We start from the raw sequence: 24347 nt of genomic DNA, 5'->3' as shown, positions 1-24347 counted from the left end.
GTTATAATGATGTTTATATGTGTAAGGTATGTGTATCATATATGTACATACGTACATAACCAAAGGTAGCATTACATATTTTCCGCAAATGTCTTACGCCAATGACATGCTAAGAAATTACGTGGATATCAGAAGTGGAAAGCTTTGGAACGGGTTAACCATCCGATGTACGGCGATGTATGTGCAGCACCACAGGTATTACAGAGCATGGATATTTGGAGGTTGAAGGAAGATAGCTTTTGATGGATATGAATGTTTCAATATTGGAGGGAGGGGTTCTTAACGTTTGATCATTTAAATAAGAGACTTTTTTTACATGCAAAGCTTATGGCATGTAGTCTCTTCTTTTAATAATCAAACCATAGACATATCTGTTCACTTTTATCCTACTTATCACTGGTATAATACTGACTGAAAATGAAATTCCTCTGGGTTGACTGAAAATGACTGAAATATTCCGTCATTTCAGATGAATAATTGGCTGTAAATTGATTTTGCACTGTTTTCATTTTTCCATCTATTCTTAATATTTTCATGGGGCAAAGTAAGAAGTTCGATGAAGTGAAATTAAATAAATTCATACGAATATGATTGAAACTTCACAGAATCATTAATGCAAATCTGCATTCAGATATCGGTATGACTTATTTTCGAATGAAAATTAAATTTTATTCCTGCCAAATCCATATTCCTACCAACGGATATTGGAGGACGTCAAATATCATTCGATAATGCAGAGCAGCAATTTGAAGCGGATGTACATATTTACAGAGGAAGATTTTTTTGGAATCGTACGACGATTTTTCTTGGATGGATAACAAATATCGAATGAATCGAAAGTCGTTGTTCGTCGGGTGAAGCTTGATTTTGATTTTGTTGAAGATGGAATCTAGACTGGAAAGCATTCCCAGAAGTGTAACGTTTTGGCAGAACTTGGTTGCCAGCTTGGCTACATCTTGTGAAGTGCGGAACAACATTCCAAGCTTTAATGGGCTACAATATTAAAACTTGAATTACTTCTTTTTTTTCCGACCAACGTAAATATAAAGCTGACTTGAGAGTACGTAAATCTGATTGCCAAGTTAAACCACGCATTTTTGTCTGATGCTGAATAGATCCAAAGGATAGGGACCAAGAAATTCTTGCGGTGGAGGGTGGCTTTGCTTCGGCGAGAGGTTAGTCAGTAAGTGTTTAGACAAATCGCTTTCAGACATGCCTACTGAAGGCAGAGAAAGAATGATATAATATTTAGACCCAGTTACCTAAACAGAAGAACAAACCCAATTAGGGTCGCCTTATATATTTTAAATAAAGTAGTCTGGCGGGAATGCCAATAGGTACATACATATTTAAGTACAAGAAATCTATTATGTACTATTTTAGCATTCGCGCGTATCTCGCGTAATTAAATATACAAACATGTCGTCGTGGTTATAAGGTAGGCTATTTTGGTTTGAATTGGTCAGGTTGGCTACGTATTGCTGCGTTGAGGATAATAAATATGCATTACTTTGCGTGGGCGAAAGTGCACTCTAAACTATTCGGGAAGGGACTGTGGACTATATCTTTAAAGCTGCAGCAAATCTACGGAAATTCTAGATGGAAAAAGGTAACTACATGTCTCCATTGCCTAATCAGGAAATAATATATGAAGTCTTAAACATGTAATGGAGCTACGAATTTTACTGGGATGCCAAAATAATCCACTAAAGTGTCGAGATTAATAATTTAATATTCCATTTTTTATACATAGTTTTTCCCGGTCCGATCATAGATTTATGTAAATACTCTATGAATTTCTGGTATACATTTTCCTTTATAATATATCTGACTTGCATAAATTATCCGGCAGCAAGTTACATATTACAAGACGTCAAGCACAAGCTACTCCATCCCCATGGTTATAAATTTGTTGGGAATAGTGCAACTACTAACAGTTCAGGTCTTTTAATTGTAAAACTAGGATTTCCATCGCGGCAATTTTATTTCGATCCAAGAATCCGGAAACATATCTATCCGGAATTACCGGAAGTAAAAAAAATATTACCGGCTTGGTACCAAATTGGACAACACTCAGAATAGAATTTTTTATCACGATCACGGCGGTGCAGTTGGTGTGTAGACTTGTGTACCATTAGGAAACGTCCAGAAACACGTTGTTACATTATTATTTAGAGTGTCTTTGAAATTACGTAATTTATTAAAACTCTTACGGACGCCGCGACTCAAAAATTCTAAATTTCTTATTGCTTGCTCAAATATGTATTGCAAAATTGTTGAACGTGTTTCGACCCACACGAATAGCACCTGAGTTATGAAATTGTTTGGGAAAACATGTAAAATATTAAGTGAGATTATCTAAACGTGACCTTTTGAATTGTATAAATCGACTTGGCTTGTTTGGAAACTTTAAAGGATTGTGAGCATATTGAAATGTCGGTGTCGCTAAATACATATGTAATTGAATTGCTTTGTTATCTTGCCAATTTAGTTAGGTTTTCAAGAATCAGGATATTTTTTGTTCGGTTTTATTAACCAGGAGTCTCGCAGTAAGAAATAATTTAGTTGTCCACATAAACCGAAATTGAAAACATGCGGAACTGTGAGGCAAGGAACTGAATTCAATTTAATTTTGTTTTGGAGAGAACCATGAAAAACAAAATGTGCTCCCCGATCCACAGACCCGAAGTATTCAAGCGTTCAAATTTGTATAGAAGATACTGTTTATGCAATTCGCTACCTCAAAATTGGGATTTATCCAACATGGCGTACGGGTTATTTCAGTCATACGAACGTGAGTTTTTAACTGATGAAATAAATAAGAATGGACCAGATAGCAACAAATTATAATTCTGTAATGACAACGTATATTTATATTAATAGTTATTTATGTAGAACAGTACAAAATTTTTCTATTGTGTCTTGATCTGAAAAGCAGTGTACTGTCTGATGATTCGCGGTACTTGAATAAATCAGAGTAAACAGTACACTTCACCAAGTTCCAATGTATTTTTTATGTATGCAATCTAATGTGTGTTGAATAGTTTTATGCAAAATGTCACCTGGAATCTGATGGTTCGTCGGGTTCGTGTTTTATCATTATGCATGTCGACACGTGGTATTCCGCTCAGGGTTTTGCTGGGTTGGGGTTTGGGGGTTTTACCAGGTTTTACTGGGTTTACTCGGGTTTTGCTAGGTTTAATCTAAAAATCAAATGGATTAATCAATAGAATCAATTTTCTGGTGCTTATTTAATTCGAATTAAGTACTCTCATTAATATTCAGCAAATTTTTATATATTTATTTTGATTTTTTCTTTATGACCTAAAAATCACGAGGTATATGTAGCTTAACTTTTTCGGGGTGGTCCTGGTATTTTGCATCGAAGTTTAATGGTAAGTCTTGATAGAATAATTCAACAAATTAGTATAGCATAATGTTACACAAATGAAAAAGGTTTCATAAAATAGGGAATTTTAATACATGTCAGTGTAACTGAAACATCAAGTTTGGAAACATAAATTTGACAACTCGTTTCGGATTTTGTTCAAACTAGTCTTAAGCTAAAATACAATGCACTCTTGGTACTCTTATAAGGATTTTTGGGTAGTCGAGTGATCGAGAGCTACAGTCAAGTCCTCTTGCAAGGAGGAATTAATAATGTGCAGGTGTGAGGTGGTTATCGCCGATATCGACTGGACTAATTTTAAATTGTTCGGGCCCAGAAATAAGTTGAACCGTATTTTTTAGTTTTTCTGAATGGGCATGTTTACCCCCTTGGTGGAATTTTCAAAACACAAATTTCAGCGAAAATTCGGATTTTTAAAAATGCTGTAACTGTTCGAATTTTAATCCGCTTCAAAAAATAAGCCCAATTTGTTTTCAGACTTATGTCCTTGAAAATAAAAAAAATTATTTAAAGAACCATAGTTTTTTAGGTTTCTACAAATTTAGAAATAACATGAAAATATCAAATTTTTAAAATAAAAAAATGAGTTTTTAAACTTTTAGGGATGTACATAGATAATCCTGAGCACACATTGGGTTTATTTTTTAAATCGGGTTAAAGTGCGAAAAGTTTAAGCATTTTAAAAAATCCTGATTTTGGCTGATTTTTTAAAAATTCCACCAACGTTGTAAACATGCCCATTCAGGAAAACGCACAAATACGGGTCCTAAACAATTTAAAATTAACGATTGACGATGCCGGAAAAGTTCAGTGCAAAATCAATTTTCTCGATTTTCAATTGAATCATGAAATGAGAACGTACGAATGTACATGATTAGAATGGAAGAAAATTCTTCAATAGATATCCAAACATTTGTAATAATACCGAAAGTTTTGACGAAAATTGTAAATCCACAGTTTACATTATTCATGAAACTAATTAAATAATACAATAGAGCCCCATGAATAGTTTATTACTTCAACCATATATACAAATACTTACAAATGCGGGATGCACACCGTACTGTAATATAATTTACAATTCATAAAACCTAATGGTCGTAAATTAAAGTTCGAACATAGTTTTTCTCCTCTGAATAGACTTATGTATTATAATGAACGGAAAATATATATTATAAACGCAAAATTGTTTGTTCAACATATATTTGGGGCACAAGGCTTAAAGCAACAAAAGCGTGACAAGGAAATCCAATGCAGTTCTAAAAATTTCGAGTGATGTCGATCTATCGAAAAGGTCTCATTTCCCAACCAAACTTTCAGGGGGGCGCATGACCTGATATATTTCGTTTCCCACCTTGACACCTTTTGTATTCCCCGTCTTGCAACGTTGATCAAGTCAACGGATTTGGTGTATGGGAAGGAACAAATTTTGAATAGAAATTGAATTATCACGATAGAATCGAAAGCGACTATGGAAAATAGTGCCAAAACAGGAAAGGGGACCTGGTCGCTGGACGTCAGTATAACGTAGAAACACGTACTAGTCGCCAGGATTGCTCCACCAACAACGAACGGCACTGCAGAGTCAATTTGTTCCGGCGGAGATATTTTTCATCATCTATGACGAACGGGAGTACGTGAAGAAAAAGAGTGCCTTCGACAACGACCTGATTAATTGTTGTGTACGACGCTTTTTCTTGGATGGATAACAAATATCGCCTGAATGGAAGCTTGTGATTCTTCGAGTGGAGTTTGATGTTGTTGAAGAGGGAAGCTATACTTGAAAGCATTCTCAGAAGTGGCACGTGTTGGCAGAACTTGTTTGCCAGATTGACAGCATCTTGCGAAGTGCGGAACAACATTCCAAACTTCAATTGGCTAGAATGTGTATCAAAACTTAAAAATTAGTTCCCTTTTTCTGACCTACATAAATATATAGTGCGAAGATTAGAAAAAGAGTACAATTTTTGAGTATTTATCAACCTTCATCCCACCTCGGTGACCTCGTTCATGCGATCGAAAAATGATCATCAATTTCTCACCTTACAGGTATGGCTCAATTAATCGCAAAACTTACGTCAAACCATTGCCCACCGAGGTCACTCAGGAAGGATGATGGTTGACAAGTACTCAAAAATTGTTCACTAATGTTGGCACCATAATGCCGGCCTGACCGTAGGTGAATCGGTTCGCCAAGTTAAACGACGCCTTTTGTGCGATGGTGAATAGATGCGAAGGATGGGAACCAAGGAATTCTTGTGGGGAAGAGTGGCTTTACTTGGGCGAGAGGTTAATCGGTAAAGGTAGGGACGATTCGCTTTCAGATATGCCTACCGACGGCAGACGGAGAATAACATTTAGACCAGGTTACGTAAATCGAAGAACAAACCCAATTAGGGTCGGCTTATTTATTTTAAATAAAGTCGTCTGGCAGAAATGGTAGTATGTATGTACATATTTAATTACATGAAAGCTATAACTATTTTCGCTTTCGCGCGTATGTATATTCCTATATAAGCGTTGGTGATGCTGCATTCTAAAAAAATTCGGGATGGGATTATAAACTATATTTTTAAAGCTGTACCAAGTTTCGAGAAATTCTAGAGGCAAAAAGTATTAATCTACATTAGTATACATTACTTTATTGGTAAGTAATAAATAAAGTTTAAAAATGTAAAAACATGTAATGGAATTACAAATTTTACTGGGGTGCCGAAATAATCCAGTAAAGTTTCGAGATTATTTAGGTTTCTAATTTCGTAGTCCATTTTTCTATTTCTTAGCTTTCCGATTCTAGTCTTACTCTATTAATTTCTAGTAAATGTTTAGCTTTATTATTTATCTGAATTGGATAAATTATGCGGCAACAAATTACACATTCTAAGACGATAAGAACAAGCTACTCTAACGCCATGTTTACAAACTTGTTCGTAATAGTGCAACTATACATAAATTCTAACAATTCAGGTCTGTTACTGATACGTGAATTCGTAGAAAATTGGTATGTATCAATTCATTACCGATCGGAGTACATATGTGACTCTACCGGCAATGGTATTAATGGGAATTACCGTTGAGCAATGTTGTGATAATAAAAAAATTACCACTCAGGAACAGCTTACCACCAATCGGGTTCGCAATTATTACCAAATCAATACCAGCACGGCGTACCTAAATATGTATCGGATTTTTAACAATGTGTACAACTCAGGGGCTAATTTTATTTCGTTCCCCACAACAAATTATTTAGCATACCTATAATTTTTGCATACTTGAAAAAATGCGCTAATTTGACCACAAGGCGCAAAGTTTAAATTGTACTCCAGCCAAAGCAGAATATTTTTGCTTTCAAAACCTCGGGTTTTCTAAATCCACTAACTTTTATAATTTTAGCTTAAATTTTAAAATTCGAAAACATTTATCTCCAGAATGACTGTAAGTAAGAAATATTACCAGCTTGGTACAAAATTAGATAACAGTAGGCATACATTTTTTTATCACAGCGGTGCAGTTAGTGTGTAGACTGATGTGTTAGTCAACAATAAGAGTGTTTTTTCGGCTTCCAACGATTTTCTAGTTTGATGGCTTAAAAGCTGCGTAATTTTGTGTACATGAAGAATCTAAAATAAGATGGGGGAGGGGCTTGGTCAGTTTTCGCGATACGAGCCAAAATGTTCGATTTTTTTGGAAATAAGGGGGTGATACTAATGGAAGTGGCAGTTGGTTTATTGTGTGTAAAAAATGAATGGTAACAGGAAATTTAGTGAAATTTATATAAATTATAGATGGGGACTGTAGCTACTTATAATTTTCCACCAATGGTCCAAACACTCCATTCCTTCCGAGTAAGCTAAGCTTGTTGCAAACGGTCGGTTAGAAGGTTTTGCCACTGGTTTACCCAACGAGTTTTATGATTGCCGTCATGACGTATATAAATTCTCCCAAGTTTTTGGGTGGTTTTTGTCTAATGGAATATTCCTTCTTGATTAGTGCCCAAAACCGTTCAATTGGGCGAGCTTGAGGGATATTTAGAGTGCCGTCTCTTTTTTCAACAAAATCAATATTTTTGCTTCGAAAAAAGTCGGTCACAATCTTGTCATAGTGGGATGTCGTCATGTCCATCACATGCTTGTTTTTGATAAAGGGGGTTAATCTCCTTATGATACATCTTTCAGTTAGAGTTTAGAATTCAAAGTCTTGCAAATAATAAATAATATTTCTTGAGAAAAGCTATGTCCACTCTCTTCGCTACTTTCACCGATCCCAGGAGGGCAGGTCGGCAAACTGATTTTTTGAAATCTGCATTTCCACGTTCGTCGTATCTGTCCAGTACTCGGTTAATTTTGTTCCAATGGATTCCTCCATTTCGAACAAAATTCCGAGTGTTTTTTCGATCCCTGAAAAAAAAATTTTGGTACTTTTTGGCAAAACCGTTTTGCGAGTTTGTCGGAATTTTTTGCTCTCATTTTAGAACGAATAGAGATAACGAATTTTGGTTTTCGGATTCAGAAAGCTGATTAAATTCCGAATGAGACGTAATAGGCCTGCAAACTTTAACATGACTCCTAAAACAATTAAGCGAGCGGGGCAAACTGCCACTTTCATTAGTATCACCCCCTTATTGAGAAATTAAGGTTTTGACTAAAACTCTGCCTTAATATTATTTTATGCACAATGACATATGGTGAATGAGTGTTTTTCTTACAATGGAACCTTTTTTCAAGCTACACGAGATAAGCTTAGCGACTTATACTAAAACATCAAGCTAAAAATTAGTAATGACGTGGTACTTATCTTTCCGTTGAATGGGCACTTGGAGGTCAAATATTTGAGGGCAAAGTTCACAGTAGCGGCCTGTTTTTGCTCAAGCGGGCGAGCGGAGGAGTGAAAATTTTCTCCTTCGAGGTCACTCCGCTGCCTTCACTCTCGCGTTTTCGGGTTTGCACTTTCATTCAATGCATATTATTTTTGATAAAATTTCACAATCTCGTAAATTGGTGCATACATTCATATAATTTTATATTTACTTTTTAAATCGATCCTTACAAAAGTGACGATGGGTGCAGTAAATTATAAGTGCGTCGCTAAAACATTCACCCAAATAATACAATTTCGAGGATGATGAATCGGACCCAGATGAAGAAAATTTCTTAATTCCTGAAGTTTTACTAGAAAAGCTGCAAGAGATAACTTACAATTACATACTTATTGAAGAAAATGAAAATCAGTGATAAATGAATAGCTAAATATTAGCACTTGTGTTAATTATTACGAATTTACTCTTATTTTTATTAGGTGGTATAGTGCATGATGTAAATTTTATTGATTGCGAAAACGGGGAATTAATTGATACTTTTTTATAACGGATCGGTGGATAGTATGTGGGATCGATTTAAAAAGTAAATATAAAATTATATGAATGTATGCACCAATTTACGAGATTATGAAATTTTATCAAAAATAATATGTATTGAATGAAAGTGCAAACCCGAAGACGCGAGAGTGGAGGCAGCGGAGTGAATCGAAGGAGCAAATTTTCACTCCTCCGCTCGCCCGCTTGAGAAAAAAACAGGCCGCTACTGTGAACTTTGCCCTCAAATATTTGACCTCCAAGTGCCCATTCAACGGAAAGATAAGTACCACGCCATTACTAATTTTTAGCTTGATTTTTTAGTATAAGTCACTAAGCTTATCTCGTGTAGCTTGAGAAAAGGTTCCATTGTTAGTGAGGCAAATACCTGACAACGAAAAAGATTTGCTAAGTATGCATTTACCCCACCCAAAAAAAGTGACATAAGTCGATTTCTCGGCCATTTCTCAACAGATTTTGATGAAATTTTGCACAGATCATTGTTAGCTAATTTAGAAAAGATGTGCTAGTCGACTTAGCGAATTTTTGATTTTTACCCAAGTTATGTGCCAAGATATGCAAAAATTTTCCCCTGAAAACATATTTATTGTTATGATTCATAAGTGGTGTATCTCAGCATGCTCGCTTATTGAAAATATTTTAGTCAAAGTCATTCCGGACATTTTAAGCGCAAAATGACCTAAATCGGTTGAGAAATAACGGCGTTATTCAAGTTTGAAAATCAAAAATTTAATAAAAATATTCAGGGTGCCGACAATAACGGCGGTTGTGCAGTAAAAATAATGTCTTTGACAACTAATTACAAGTTTTAAATAAACAAGGCCCCAAAAAATTGGAAATCTTAGTGAGTCAGCGCAATCACAGTTGACAGTTAATAAATAAAATTAGATTGAATAACTTTTGCATCACCGCTCTCGGGATAATTTTTACTGGGTTCACTGTAAATTTAGTTTTGGATACGCATGAACTCTTGCATTAATTGAGATTACAAGATGACGTTTTTACTATTGAACGAGAAGTTGGCTAAATTAATCGATATGAAATATAATTGTGAACTGCGAATTTTAAATTTAGAAAGAGTTGAAAGTCTACAATTATAAATAAATATAAATAGATATATAAATTTGGATATCCTATTAATTCCTATTCTGATGAAATCTCCAGACCCCTTGCAGGGGGGGGGCAATTATTCTAAATGATTAATACCGAGAGCGGTGATGAAAAAGTTATTCAATCTAATTTTATTTATTAACTGTCAACTGTGATTGCGCTGACTCACTAAGATTTCCAATTTTTTGGGGCCTTGTTTATATCATTATGCAAGCCTTGGACAAGTGTTTTTCTGCAGAATGACAAAAAAAACGTGTATACAAGAAACGAGATTCAATTACACAACAAATTATTTATTTTACGCCTAGTTTTTAATGTAACCCTTAAAATTAATGAATTGCTTTAATGAGGGCCATTTCCCAGAAGAAGCTGTCACTCGTTGCACGGTCGATCTTGATCCAGCCGTCGTGCTTTGGACAGGGGCCCGTCTTGACCTTGTCGCCAGCCCCGCCGCTGGGTTGGAGGCACCGCTCCACGTCGTTGTTCCACACCATGACCTTCCCCAGACTGGGGCGCGGCGAGGGGCGAGGGTCCAACGTGATGGTCCATCTGCAAATCACCAAAATTAGGGTTCATACAAAATTAATATGGATTAAAAAATCTGAAAGGTTATTGGGCGGATGATTGTTTTTTAATGGCTTGATTTTGCCTAAAAATCAATCATTTTCCAACTTTGAATAGATTGTCGTTTAAAAAGTAGAGTAATTGAATAGTTGTCAATGACTATGAGCGACTTTCACCTTTTAAAAAATTGTGAAGACTTTACTGCATCTTAATTTTGAACGAATAGTAGTAAAGGTAAAATTACAACTGTTAGATATTAAAATAATGTTGGCCTCAACGATGTAATCTATCTTTGCAAAGGTTTCGCAAAATAAGTAATTACGTTATTGACGCATTTCTTGGTAAATTTGCAAAATGCAGAAGTTTTGTAATGTCACATTACTAATGTGCAAACTTTCATCATATAAAAGACGCTCCTGATCTGAGGAAACATTGAGCAGCGATAATATTCTTTGGCACAATTTGTAAAACTTTGTAATTTTTTTCAGATTTTACAAGGTTGCTAAGGGCGGCGTGGATTTGCTTAATATGTCATAATTCCTCTGTATATGTAACAACAATACGGACGCCAATAATCATTGTGCAGAAATTTGCAAATCTTGTGTGAATTTTTACCTTATGCTTGCACACTGTAGGGAACAATTTTGCAAATGGGTGTAAAATCCTTTTCCCTCGGGGGGTGAGGCGAGACACATTTCTGGGGTGATGAACGGCCTAATGCTTCCGCCCCACTGGGGGCCGAGCGTTATCCACTCCTGAATCTTGTCGGAAGGGTCGCAAAAATCCATGAAGGTGTCGCCACGATGACCCACGAGACATTTTCCGCTGGATAAATGTTTCAGCAAAAAGTGGCGTCTGTAAGGAACCTCGTTTTGCACACTACTTGCCAAAACTAAAATTAGCAAGGACACGGCGGAAAATTTGTTGGTCATCTTGGCAAACTGTTGACAAATTGGGAGCAGAATATTAAAAAAAAATATTTACTCCATTTCAATATCTTGTGGTGGTAAAATTTCCTAAAATAGCGGTGGTAAAATTTCTTAATAAGGTTTTGAGCAAAATTTTATTTTATTACCTTGATTTTGCTGCTTTACGAATTTGGTATAACTTTCACCAAATTACGGAAGGGAATTACTATAAAGTTGAAAGTACAAATTTTAGATGAGCACAAAATATAAATCTGGTAAGTTTTTTAAATACGTAAGATTTCGAAAAGTAAGGAAAATGTGAATGTTTATTTTTGCCTTGACTTTTGTGTTGATCGACTATTTTTATAACTTACAGAACACGTAAAATTAGCAAGATCCGTGAAAATTATTAAAAAGTTGAAAGTAGAAATATGTAAATGAGTACAAACGAATGCTGTGCAAAATTGTGTTGCTTTTTCTATCCTTTATGAACCAGGAATGAATTAATGAATGAAGAAAAGTAGGAATGGGTACGTGCCGGAAGTTCCGACTTATCTTCTGTGGACATCCGTCTTGAACACATTCCACGAATTCGGCCTGACCCTGGCCCACTTTACTTCCTTACAATGTTTGAGGAAGAGAGCCGACATTGGTTGTGATTTTTTGCGTAACGTCTCGTCTCATTTTTTGGCAAGGTTGCTATTGAAAATAATTGCGAAGTATGTACATAATACATATGCTTAATGGGTGACCCTTACATAAGATGTGCGAAAACTGCGTAATGCCAGATGTCGATAGCCTGGCGTCGCATTTGGTGCTTTCTGCGTTAATGGTGACCAAAAACAGACTGTTTTACAAATTTGCAAAGAATTTGGTAAACTTGTTCTGTTCTGTATGCTTCGCGATGTGTCGTATTATTATTATTTTTTGGCGTTAATTCTCACGACAGCGAAAAGAAAACGCATTTTGCTAATTAAATTTTGCAAACTTGTTGTCACTATAAAGATAGATACATATGTATATAGGTACGTTATCTATAAGTCCATTATTACATATTAGTCAGATTAAAGCATGGACAAAGATCCATTGAGCAAAGTTTTAATAAGTATGACAAAATTACAAATAATTTATTGATATTGTTAATTAAATTGCGTGAAATAATTAACACGAACCATGGGAAATTGTTTTTAAAAGGTGTAAGTTATGCAAAATGAAAATCATACATTTCGATTTTGCATGCAAAAAAACTCATGACAAAAACCTGAGTGTTAGGAACCTTGGCAGTCATTCGTAAATATTGCTGATCTTGCATGCAAAATAAGTTTGTTAGGGAACACACATATATTATGTCATCAAAAAATACGCCAGAGTGTTTACCACTCATCACATTTTCCATATCCTACTATTATTAATCTCAATACGAGTACTACGTACCAAAAAATTCCCAACTTTTTGATGATGTGATGTATGGATGTTCCACAACATATTTGCTGGATCTACATATGTACGCTTTCATTTATTTTACTTTGTGCATAAATTTGTAGATTTTTGTACCACATGAACACAGATTTACATACGCTAGATACTTTTGTACATACATTTCGATTTATTTTGTTAATTATGTCGATATTATTAACGTACTGTAATGCCGAATTTGCATTTGGATTTTTTGAGAATGCTTAATCTATTTGCATAATGTAAAAATCTAACCACTTACTTAAATATTAACATAGAATTATTATAAGTTATTAATTTTAATTTATAGGCTTAATTATAATCTGTATACAGATTAGTGTTAATTCACTACGCAATGACTATTTAGATGAAATTGATATGTGCCAAACTATCTGGGGCTAAGATTGTTTTATTTTAATTTAAAAAGTTTGTTTTGTTTTGTTTATTACCAAAAAACAGAAGAAAACAAATTTCATAGTTTATGACCTGTTCCCAAGCTCACATTTTTGATAAGAAGTTAAACTTGAAGTTAAAAAACATGTGTACAGTTTATTACTTTGTATTAGTTTTCTTTGATAACTGGGAGACAAAAACTTAAAATTAGTTAACGAAATATAAACAAGCTACCAATAAAATCCATCCCGAGTGACAATGATTCTTTAAATTTATGCACAATTAATTTTCCATTTCAAAGATGCATAAAAAAATTCCATATAAAATTGTGGGTTCGTTTGTATTGAAATTCGTATTCAAAATTATTTGCATAATATGTATGTGTGGCTATCCACTTTTATGCATACATATTGTGCCCACTATTTTGAATACAAAAGTTTATTTCACTTATCCTTAATGCGGACAAGTGCAACGAACAGTGTGAGTATAATTTGAACTGCCTTTTTCGCATACTCAGGTCAGAACAAGCTACACATTTTGTGCATACACTTTTGCCACTTTTAAGACGTAACAAAGTTTACTGCTCTGAACATTTTTGTACAAAAATGTTTTGATAACCGCTTATTTGTACATACATAGACAAACAGTGGTAAAAAAATATAACAAAGTTTTAAAGTAACTTACATATGCTAAAATTCCCAAATATTGGTTCCAATATTCCAGTTTTCAAAAACTTTTGTAATTATTTGCACGATTAAACTAGCCTCATTATTTAAAAGCATGCGTACGCCAACTCATACGTATGTACCTGACGGAGACCAAATTTAAGTTCTCAATGTTTCCAAAAAATCGTAAATTTTGAATGTCATGTCTCAATGACTTCCGACGTGTAGCAACCATAACTTCTGCTCCGAAGTTTTGCGATAAGACTGATAAGAATGAGTTGTACGCGTTCCTAGATTTACGTAAAGATTTTGAGGAAATTATAAAAAATCTTGAAATCCGCTTGTTGCCTAAGACGTACGCACATAAATATTTTTTAAATTCAAAGCATAGTGCAAATTACACAGCCAATACACTTATATCCCTGGTTTTAGAAGATTAAATTCAGAGAAAAACTCGTCGAAATTCTGTCAGAATCAAAATTTGTATTTTTAATATGATTTTAAAAGCTGTGGAAAAACTAGCAAACTATAGCTAAAAAATGTTGATATCTACAGCGAACATTGACCGTTATGTTTAGTGTGTTTCATCCTCAAGTATTTATCAACTGAAGATTTTTAGAAATATAAGTCTCCTTATAATGTAAAGATTGTTACCAAGCCTAACGATAAAAGCAATACAACTGCGTTTTTTTAGCTGCGCAAGATGAATTCCGGTGCGTGTTTTACGCAAAGATTTTGATAAAATTGTAAAAAAATCTTTAAATCGGGGTAAACGTAAAACGTACGTTTTTCTTAATTAAGAAAAATAGAGCAGTGTTTAATGCACGGAGAATAAATATGCACACCGTTATCCGTTTCCAACATAAACTTCAGAAAATCAGTGAGCTATACATATCGCCCAGGGGCAAAGATATTATCGAATTTCTATCGAACATTGGCCAGCTGTTTTTAATTGTGCAGGTTTAATGCAATTTAATATTTAATTTAATTTAATATTTCTCAAGCGAACATTTTTAGAAAAAGAAAACTAAAGTATTTACCAACCCAACATTTTTGGGTATTGTCTACTCAAGCATATACCACTTGAACAAAATTCCGAATTGAACCATACTCAAGTAGGAAAGCATGAAGAAGACACAAGGCAAGAAGTCTCGCAGTATGTATGAGGAGAGATTCTGAATCATGTTTGAGTTCTCAACCGAGACCCAGAAGTGAACTGCTTGCGTATATGTCTCAAGATTAGAGAAACGCGGTATTGTCCTGGGGAAACACAAATACCTATCGTGTCCATAATAATCTTCTATTGTCTATTTCTTAGCGACCTTCACCCCTGTTGGAGATGACAAGTACTTTGGGTGAGAGCGTAGCTACGTAAAAGCCTGCCAAACAGTATTGATGCTGTAACAATGATATTTAAAAAACGGTCAATGAACATGCTTCATTCGAGGAAACCATGAATAACTACGGGATGGAGATGGAGATGGAAACCTAACCTAACCAATGTAAAAAGTGTTGATTGAAAACTTTACCAAAATAATTAGCATTCAAACGAACGTCTAAGACAAGGAGAAGGTACATAAAAAAATCTTAGAGTTTGCTTTTTTTGTGTCGTTTGTAGCCTTGTATAAGTTCATAGATCTTTGTAACTCGCTGCTCACCAGTGAGGTGGGTACCCTAGGCACCTATGGGCAAAGTATACGAAATTATCCAGCTAAAACTTTGCTTTACAAAGGCAAAGTAATTAGCTTATCGATCACAGGGAAAATCCTGTCATTGACAGATTCGAGAATAGCTTCAAGTTACAATATTTCTTATGCCCAAGCTACATATTATACAAATCGTGTAAGATCACCAAACATAAATAAAGGTTATGTGTTATTAGAGGATTATCAACACCACAGCTGTGTTACAGGTCAGTGAGGAGATTTGTTATAAATGAATTTAAGATGCATACACGAACCAACACACTCCCATAATTTCCCACCACATTTATATACGTGATCATTGGAAGCAACCAGCCTAACTGCTCAAACTCACTGACTAGTAACTGCACAAACAAGGAAATATTAAAAGAAATGTATATATAGTAAAGAAAGTGAGCAATATAGCATTGTAAAAATAAAATAAATTCAAATAAAACACATTATAAAAATAATAAATTTTGGCATTGTGCTCCCACTCCTACAGTCCCCGGTCCTACAGACAGACGTTTGGAGCCTTAGCAGACGCATGCCAGTGTCAAGGGGATGCGTACAAGGAATCACCTACATACGTGCACAATCATTACTGAAATAAGCTATTGAATGAAGTGAGTCAAAATACAATTACAAAAATATATATCGGTAGTTGTTTCTCTGAAAACTGTTTTATTCATCTCCACTTCTATAAAATTCGTCAGTATGTATCATCTACTTCTAGATACCATATCAATTCCGGGAAAATTAACTGACTAATACGTCACTCCAGGTGAAACCTGCTCAGGGGTAAATACAACCAAGCCCAGTCCAACTCTCATTACCAACTAACTCGCTCGACTATATCTCGCCCAGCAGCTTTCAATAGCCCAAAATCAAATATACTTTTGGATAATTGTATTCAACTTTAGATAAATTGAAGTCGATAATATAGTAAACTGGAGTATTTTTACATCAATACGAACAGAATGACGTTGTGCAAGACAAGCAGAGTACATAAAAATGCCGAGACGTTTGAAACGGACTGGTGACCCTAAAAATGCTGATAATATGTATATACCTCAAACTTGCGGGAAACTTAGAAAGAATTATCAAACCAGAAAATTGTAGTGCAAATACAAAGCACTAAAATTGTGGATCAGAGACAAAATCTATTTTCTTGGTTAACACATTCGAGCATAGATTTGTCCAAGTGACCAATTGTGCGCACAGTATTGCGCACATAATGAAGTTGCTTATTAATGAACTTTATATGTAGACATTTGAACTCAGGAAAAAGATAAGAACAGTTCTACAGCCAGAGATAGCAAAGTGCTATCGAGTTCGACTATATCAAAACGTTGAAAAATGTATTTCAAGCGTGTTCAAAAACTTCATATCTAGCGATTACATACGCACATTTAAATACAGGAGATCTTGCCGGGTCATATATATTATAAGAATGATATTATGCAAATTATCCGAGACAATTTCGTGCTGGAAAGTTATATAGTAGGAAACCCAATTATTGGGTAGAGGCCTCACATCTCATGTGTTACACACACTTAGCAAATTAAAGAGCCGTAGTGATGCTTACTAATCTTGCAGTTATAAATTTCAACATTGCAACTCGACGTATTATTGCAGAAATTCCTTGTAGCATTTGTAAGATTTTTTGGGTAACCTAATCCAACCGTTTAACAAAGCTGTTAAGGCAAGCGATGTTTCACCGGGTGCGGTTACAAATGTCCCTATCAACCTGATATTTACAGTGATGCTAATTTGTCAGTGATAGAATTATGATGGTAATTAAACTGAGCATATTAAATGGTTCCACCTTTAATGTGATGATTATCTTATTTTTTTCATAATCGAAACGTAGCAAAGTCGTTTAAAGAAATAAATTAAGTCACGAAGACATGGGAAAGGCGTAATTCGGCATTCCATGCACTTGACTGCGCCAAAAATTTCATTTATTTCAACGTTATCAAAATTACCTGTGTGAAAACGTTATGCTAGAATATTTGTTGTACAATTATTTAAATGAGAGGGGTGTGAAGGCAACTTTTTAAAGCGCATTCAAATCAGTATTATAAACTGTATTGTGTAAAGCTTGATATTAAATTTGCATTTTGCATGCTTACATTGTTGCAATTTTGCATCGTATTCTATACTGGATCAAAACTTGATATTGATATGGTATTCCGACTGAACGGAAACATAATTTCGCTAATTTTGATGTGGAGTCTGAGGCTCCAAACTACCAAAATCTTTAGTTCCCCTAGCATGACCGTTATGGTAGATCAGGTAAAACGTTAAAAAAACATGAAATAATGGTGTTACAGAAACTGAAGTATTTTTGTACAGAAATACAAACAGAATGTCAGGTTTCCGAGAAAAATAAAAATGCAGGAGGGTTTAACACGCAGTAGGGGTTTTTAATACATTTGTATCGCTAGTTGCTCCTCATACAATTGGAGACCAGCTAAAACGTCATTCATTATCTATGTATGTACCTACTGGGCCCAGGCTAAGTGTTAGTAGCTAATAACTTTAAAACCGCTGGAGATAATGAAAATCTGATAACTGCGTTGGATTCCTCGTGCGATTTTGCATAAATACCATAAGTCAGTTTTTAACTGTTTGCAAAGCATATGGGCAGAAAAAATCAAGAAAGGACGCGGGCGACGGTAATTTTTCACCAAAAAAAATGGGCAGATAAATAGCGAATTTGAAAAATGTGATAGGAGTCAAACGTGCACTTGAATTTAGCCCAACTGACTATAAACACCTTTATTGGGACCGGATCGACTAAGAACAGTCGAAGAAAGATTTTTTGATAACCTCTAAGGACCAGGCCCATCGTAAAGGCGCAGAAGTATAGAAACCAAGGAAATCCGCGAAATTCCAACGGAAAATAGCCTCAGAGCTGACATTGTTGACGCAGATTATCCAATAAGTGCTCAAACTGAAGCTTAGGCTTAGGGCTTTAAAATGTAGTACTTGCCACCTCTGGATAATACCCAGAAAGAAAGCCCTAGTAAAGAAATGAAGGGCTCTCCTCAAGCGGTACGCGCCAAAAAAGTGAAGAGGATTCTTTTTACAAATGAGGAGATTTTCACATCGGGAGAATATTTTAACAAACGAATTGACCTAATCTAAGCAAAGTCGGTCAAATATATCCTCTGATATAGACAAAAGGTCAAGAAGTCACATTATCCAGGTTTTGTGATGGTTTTGGCAGGTGGGAGCTAATTTGGGTAATTCCTGCACATTTTGTTGAAAATGGGGGGAAGGTGAAGGAATAAAATTTCTCAAAATATATTTTTAAATCCGTAGTACATCCCTTAAGTGAGATCCTATTCAATTAATTCGACAGGACCTTGCAGCAGGACTCAGCACCAGTGCATAGGGCAAAAAATGATGTCAGCGTGGCTAAAAAATCAAATTCCGAACTTTATCTCCGCTTGGAAATTGTCATCCTCCTTGTTGGAGTTGAATTTCTGGACTATGAAAAATGGTCAAAGTTATGGGCAAATGTGTGCTCTAAGCCTCGTAGAAGCCTGAAAGCTGTAAAAAATTCTTTGACCACGAAATGGAACAATTAGGCTACGGATTCCGAGCGTGCTCCAATCGAGGGCTGTTGGCCGCGTCTTCAGCTCTGCATTAATTTTAGGGGTGGAAATTTCGAAAACCAAAAATTGTTTTCCACTTAGAAATTAACTGGCTTTCCATTAAAATTTACTAGAAATTTGTAACACATAAACTGTTGAAGCTACAGCGTTTCAATCTACTAACACTTTACTTGGGCCACCTAGTATTTCACAAATTTGTGAAAAGATTTGTTCGAAATTTCCAATTTCGTTCGAAATACTGCGCAAAACTGGAATAGGTTTGTAAATTGTTTAAAAGTCGTTTACTGTAATTAATTACAGCAAGTATTTCTAATATTAGTAATTACTAATATTAGAAAGGCTACCCAGCAAATGACAAGGTTTATTACAAAACGTAACCCAACTAGACTTTAGATATGAGGTGTGACAAGTTAGTGCCAATTAAACTAGCATGAATCTATGGTTACTGCTTAACTACACACATATGGTCGTTGAAGCTGCCAAAGGAGCTAAATCCATTTTGTGTTACATGCCAAAGGAGCCTTCTCTACCTAACTTGACATTGAGAAGGCTCCTTTGCCATTTAACACAAAATGGATTTAGCTCCTTTGGCAGCTTCAACGACGATATATGTATATGTATGTAAGTATTTACTTCAACTATTTACAAGAAATATATGACTGTCACATTACTAACGTAACAAGTCACAGGGAAATCTATACACAAAATATTCCCCAAACTGTTAATCCTATTTACAGTCGGACGTTCACTGTGATGCTGTTAAATTGTCGAGTTGTAATGATCCCTACCTCCGTTGTGGGGACGCCATTGGTTGCAAACGGTGCAAATGGCAGAACCTTTGATACATATGATCATTATCTCTTTCCCACTTGTCGGCCGAGTCAAGATTGGTACTCATTTTTGAAGCAAATTTCACCTAGTCCGCCAACTTAAATTATTACTTTACCGTTACCACCGCATTATATTTGTGAAAGCGTTATCACACAATCTGATTTTTGTTTGATTTTTTATACGAATTCGACAATGGGTTATACATTTAACCTTTTCAAACGAATTAATACGATAGTTCGAAATTGAACCGTCAATCAATTGCGTGGTCTAACCTAAGCGTAGAAGAACATATATACATATGCGCGTTGAAAATTATTATTTACAAGAGTATAAGCCCGTCATCCACCGGGCGTAAATTATAGGCTGGAAATGCCTGTTGACAACAGAAGTGAATGCAAATGTTCCTCGGCGGAAGTGAAAGTATAGAAAATCATGTTTTATTCTGTAACAGATTTTTAATATTCTAAATATGTTTAACATTTACATATCTCATATTTCCTGGTGTTTATCTGGGAGTAACAACCATCCCAAGATAACTACATATAATCAGACTTTTATTATTATTTTTTATTTAATTTTAAAATTCGCGCCATTCTAAACTTGACTTTCTTTACTTTCACTTCCGTTGCGGAACATTTCCGTTGCCGACAGACATTTCCAGCTTATAATATAGATTGCTTCTATGTACGTTCGTAGAAGTAATAAACATTATCTAAAAAAAATTTGCGCACATTTCTTTCACGAAATTCAATTACGTTAACGTTATTAGATAACATGGGTGAAAACATTATCTCAAGGTGGGTTCCAGGCGTTGAAATGATCTCACGACGTTACACACATCGGCAGAAAGCTCGCGATAGACCTCGCAAAATGAACATGCGGTAGATTACATCAAATATGTGATAAGTCATGTAGTATTCTGAAGCATTTTTTACATAAAAACAAACAGAATAGCATTCTGAAAAGGGAACACATTAAGTTCTCAATTTTCCCGTGGTCCGGCCGGAGCAAAGTAGCTGTGTGGAAAGAAAAAGATAATTTGCTAATAAACAAATAAAAATGGTGCTAAAGTCGGCTTAAATAGATATAGATGTAGGTGTTAGAGACCACAAGGTTTCAAGGAACGGTTGGGTCTATCGGAGAAGAAAATCGCTTGGGTATTGGCGTAAGTAGTAACAATTACTTAAACAATTTACCATATATATATAGTTATGCCACACATACATGCTTTAGCATTATCACATTACATGCGTGAAAACATTTGAGGAAATATCAAGAAAACCTAAACGGTATTCTTATGAAGTCTGGCCGAGTAAATAAATGGGAGCCAAATTATTACAGAAAATAAATTTCAGGGAGAATATGACTGAAAATTTAAGAGAATAAAATGAACAATGAAGGAAAATAAAAATAGGGTCACCCGTTTAACCCTCTCAACATAGAGCTTTGTAGGACGACACAATGCGATTGTGAGAGCCGTTATCATGGCTCTGTTGCAGGCCAATGTGGAGATTTGTTTAACAGAAATTGCAGATGCATACACAGACCAAATATGAGAAACTAGAGGTTAGGCGTTACCTTATTAGCCTCTGTAAAAGAAAGATGTATGTATAATATACATATGTAAATAAAGGCGATTGTGCCGCTGTTATCCTATTCAAATACAGTACCATCACAGGAAAATTACCCGTCTTACATCCCCCCCTTGATGACGGCACCAGCTCGGCTGTACCATCAACACTAGTCAAACTATCAGAAAATTTCAGACAAATCATCCCCCCGATCCAGGGGGGAGATGAGTGAGTTTAAAAACAAGTTATTCAATCTGCTAACCTTTTTTCATGTCAAGGAAAAATAAATAGAAAAATAATGGGAATGTCAAGCGACATTAAACTGAAACTGGAACAAAAAGTAAGCTTTTGCGAAGGTGAATACCGTTTTTTACACAATCGATGGGAACACCGAAACTCATGACGGTTGGTCTCTTACCATAATTTGTTAACTTGAGAAAGCCAAGCTGCCGAATATCTGACTCATATTCGAATAAATCGTTAACATTAACCGTTTGTTGAAATGCTAAACTATTTACGGCCGAAACATTTTTAGATTGAAGAAACCTCAATATTTTACACAAATGAGATTTCCATTTAAATATATTTACATACGTAGTTGCCACAAAATTAAGGAACGAAAACTAGTTCTCTAGGAGGTCTTTAGAGAAATGGGTAACCACCGATAGCAGAATTTGAACTAGCAGAAATTGTTCTTTGCATACACATTTCAAAAAAGTAAAGGAAAGAATGCTTGTGATATCAGCCCCAACTAACAAGGGAACATACCGAGGTGTCCAACGAGTTAAGGGTCGACACCTATACCAAAATGACCACAATACATGACTTATTAAACAAACTGAAGGAATTTCCGTGTAAAATTCACTTTTCGCCAAGTTGTGACGATATTTGTGACGAGCGCATGACCATCGGGTTGCCAGCGGGAGAGCTGAGAGGTGGGCCGCTGAACGATCAGGTCGACCACAGAGAAGCGTCGTCGTCTTCAGAGATTTCAAATTCTTTCAAATTATGGAAACATCTTGAAATTTTGAGAAATTTTTGAAATTTTTAGAAAATTTTGAGAAAATTTTGAAATTTTGAGAAAATTTTGAAATTTTGAGAAAATTTTGAAATTTTGAGAAAATTTTGAAATTTTAAGTAAATTTTGAAATCTTTAAGAAATTTCAAATTTCTTCAAAATTTCAAGTGGTTTTCAAAATTTGATAGAATTTGAAATCTCTGAAGACGACGACGCTTCTCTGTGGTCGACCTGATCGTTCAGCGGCCCACCTCTCAGCTCTCCCGCTGGCAACCCGATGGTCATGCGCTCGTCACAAATATCGTCACAACTTGACGAAAAGTGAATTTTACACGGAAATTCCTTCAGTTTGTTTAATAAGTCATGTATTGTGGTCATTTTGGTATAGGTGTCGACCCTTAACTCGTTGGACACCTCGGTATGTTTCCTTGTAAGAGGGGAGATATTCTTATTTAATTTACTAAATTATTGGGTTGGGTTGGGAAGTACGAATGCCCATCACCTCCATGGTTAATCTTATATGATTTCTAGTGATCTTACCTGCTTTTAGAGATTACTAGGTAGCCATTGCGTTAGAACATAGTAGAATAAAAAATCTACAAAACGGCATATTTATGTAGGTATACCCCAAAAAACAGTGAATGAGGCTTCGTCCAATTTATTAAATATTCCTTTTTCATGTCCATTTGCAGTCACGGTTATTGGTAGAAAATACCATAATCCACCTTGACACAACCCCTTATGTTATTCGTCCAATGCATCCAACAAACCATTTGGGTAACGAAAGTTTTCTAGAATTAAAAACAATTGATTTATAAACTTTTTGAGCACCTATGCTTTCGCAAATACCAGCGAAAGAACACTCATGTAAATTCTCCCTCTGATAAGGTATCGGCGTACACCGTGACGAAATCATGATTTTTGGAGGTCGGGAATACCCAGCCCCGATCCAATATAACGGTATGGATTAAGAAATGCAGGTGGATATGCACTCTTGATGAGTTCTGTTAGAGCGATTTTTTGAAGTTTTAAAAGAAATTAGAGTAGAATGGTACATATGTTCGGGTAAATACGATCTACCTATCTGTTAAGCGCCACCCGTGCATTGGCACGGGGTGAGAACCGTTAATTAATAAAGGCTACGCGACCTTTTATCGACTGATGTGTTAAATGTCCTCTCAGCATGTTTAGCGCAACCGTCATAATAGCCTTCCTGAACTAATGGAGAAGACAGGTTTGAGGTCGACTTCATTAGTCAAAATAATATTTTTGTCGAACACGCGTGAAATTATAAAGTTATTCAGGTCATGGGGTAAGTTGTTGACTAATTAATGTACACAGTCCGGGGATTTTTTAAAATCTAATTCCTAAGAGAGGAGATTATAAAACAGTTATCCCATTACGTGCGTGAAACTGTTATGCTGTTCTCTGAATTATGCTTTTAAACTTGTTAAATGCAGTCGACAGTCTCCACAAATTCAAACCGTATCATATCATATCAGGTTTCCTTTTTTTGTTATTTGAAGTATTTCTTTGCATACCGGATGAATGGGTCAATACCAACTTTCGACAGTGAGAAATTTGAAACCTGGTTCTCTTCATGGATCAGTTCACAATTTGCTCCGTTCATGGTAACGCAGGAAGCTTTAATTGTTACGCTAGAGCTTTTCTTCAATCAATCAATTTGGTAAATTCAAAATATGTAATTGTTTTGTACATTTAAAACAATTTGATTATAAACGCT

The 24347-nt window shown here is 35.3% G+C and overlaps 1 protein-coding gene across 1 annotated transcript; it reads right to left on the bottom strand.

Moving 5' to 3' along the window:
* Positions 1 to 10161: 10161 nt before the first annotated feature.
* On the bottom strand, positions 10162 to 11874 carry LOC110856630. Its single transcript, XM_022105120.2, has 4 exons — positions 11737 to 11874; positions 11530 to 11588; positions 11070 to 11395; positions 10162 to 10439 (listed from the first exon to the last, which is right to left on the bottom strand). The coding sequence occupies exons 3-4, from the start codon at positions 11384 to 11386 to the stop codon at positions 10220 to 10222; spliced, it is 537 nt and encodes a 178-aa protein (XP_021960812.1). The 5' UTR covers positions 11387 to 11395; positions 11530 to 11588; positions 11737 to 11874; the 3' UTR covers positions 10162 to 10219.
* Positions 11875 to 24347: the final 12473 nt, after the last annotated feature.

Source organism: Folsomia candida, unplaced genomic scaffold, assembly GCF_002217175.1.
Source record: "Folsomia candida strain VU population unplaced genomic scaffold, ASM221717v1 Fcan01_Sc016, whole genome shotgun sequence".
Taxonomy (NCBI): Eukaryota; Metazoa; Arthropoda; class Collembola; order Entomobryomorpha; family Isotomidae; genus Folsomia; species Folsomia candida.
This window is presented reverse-complemented; position numbering and strand designations above follow the sequence as displayed.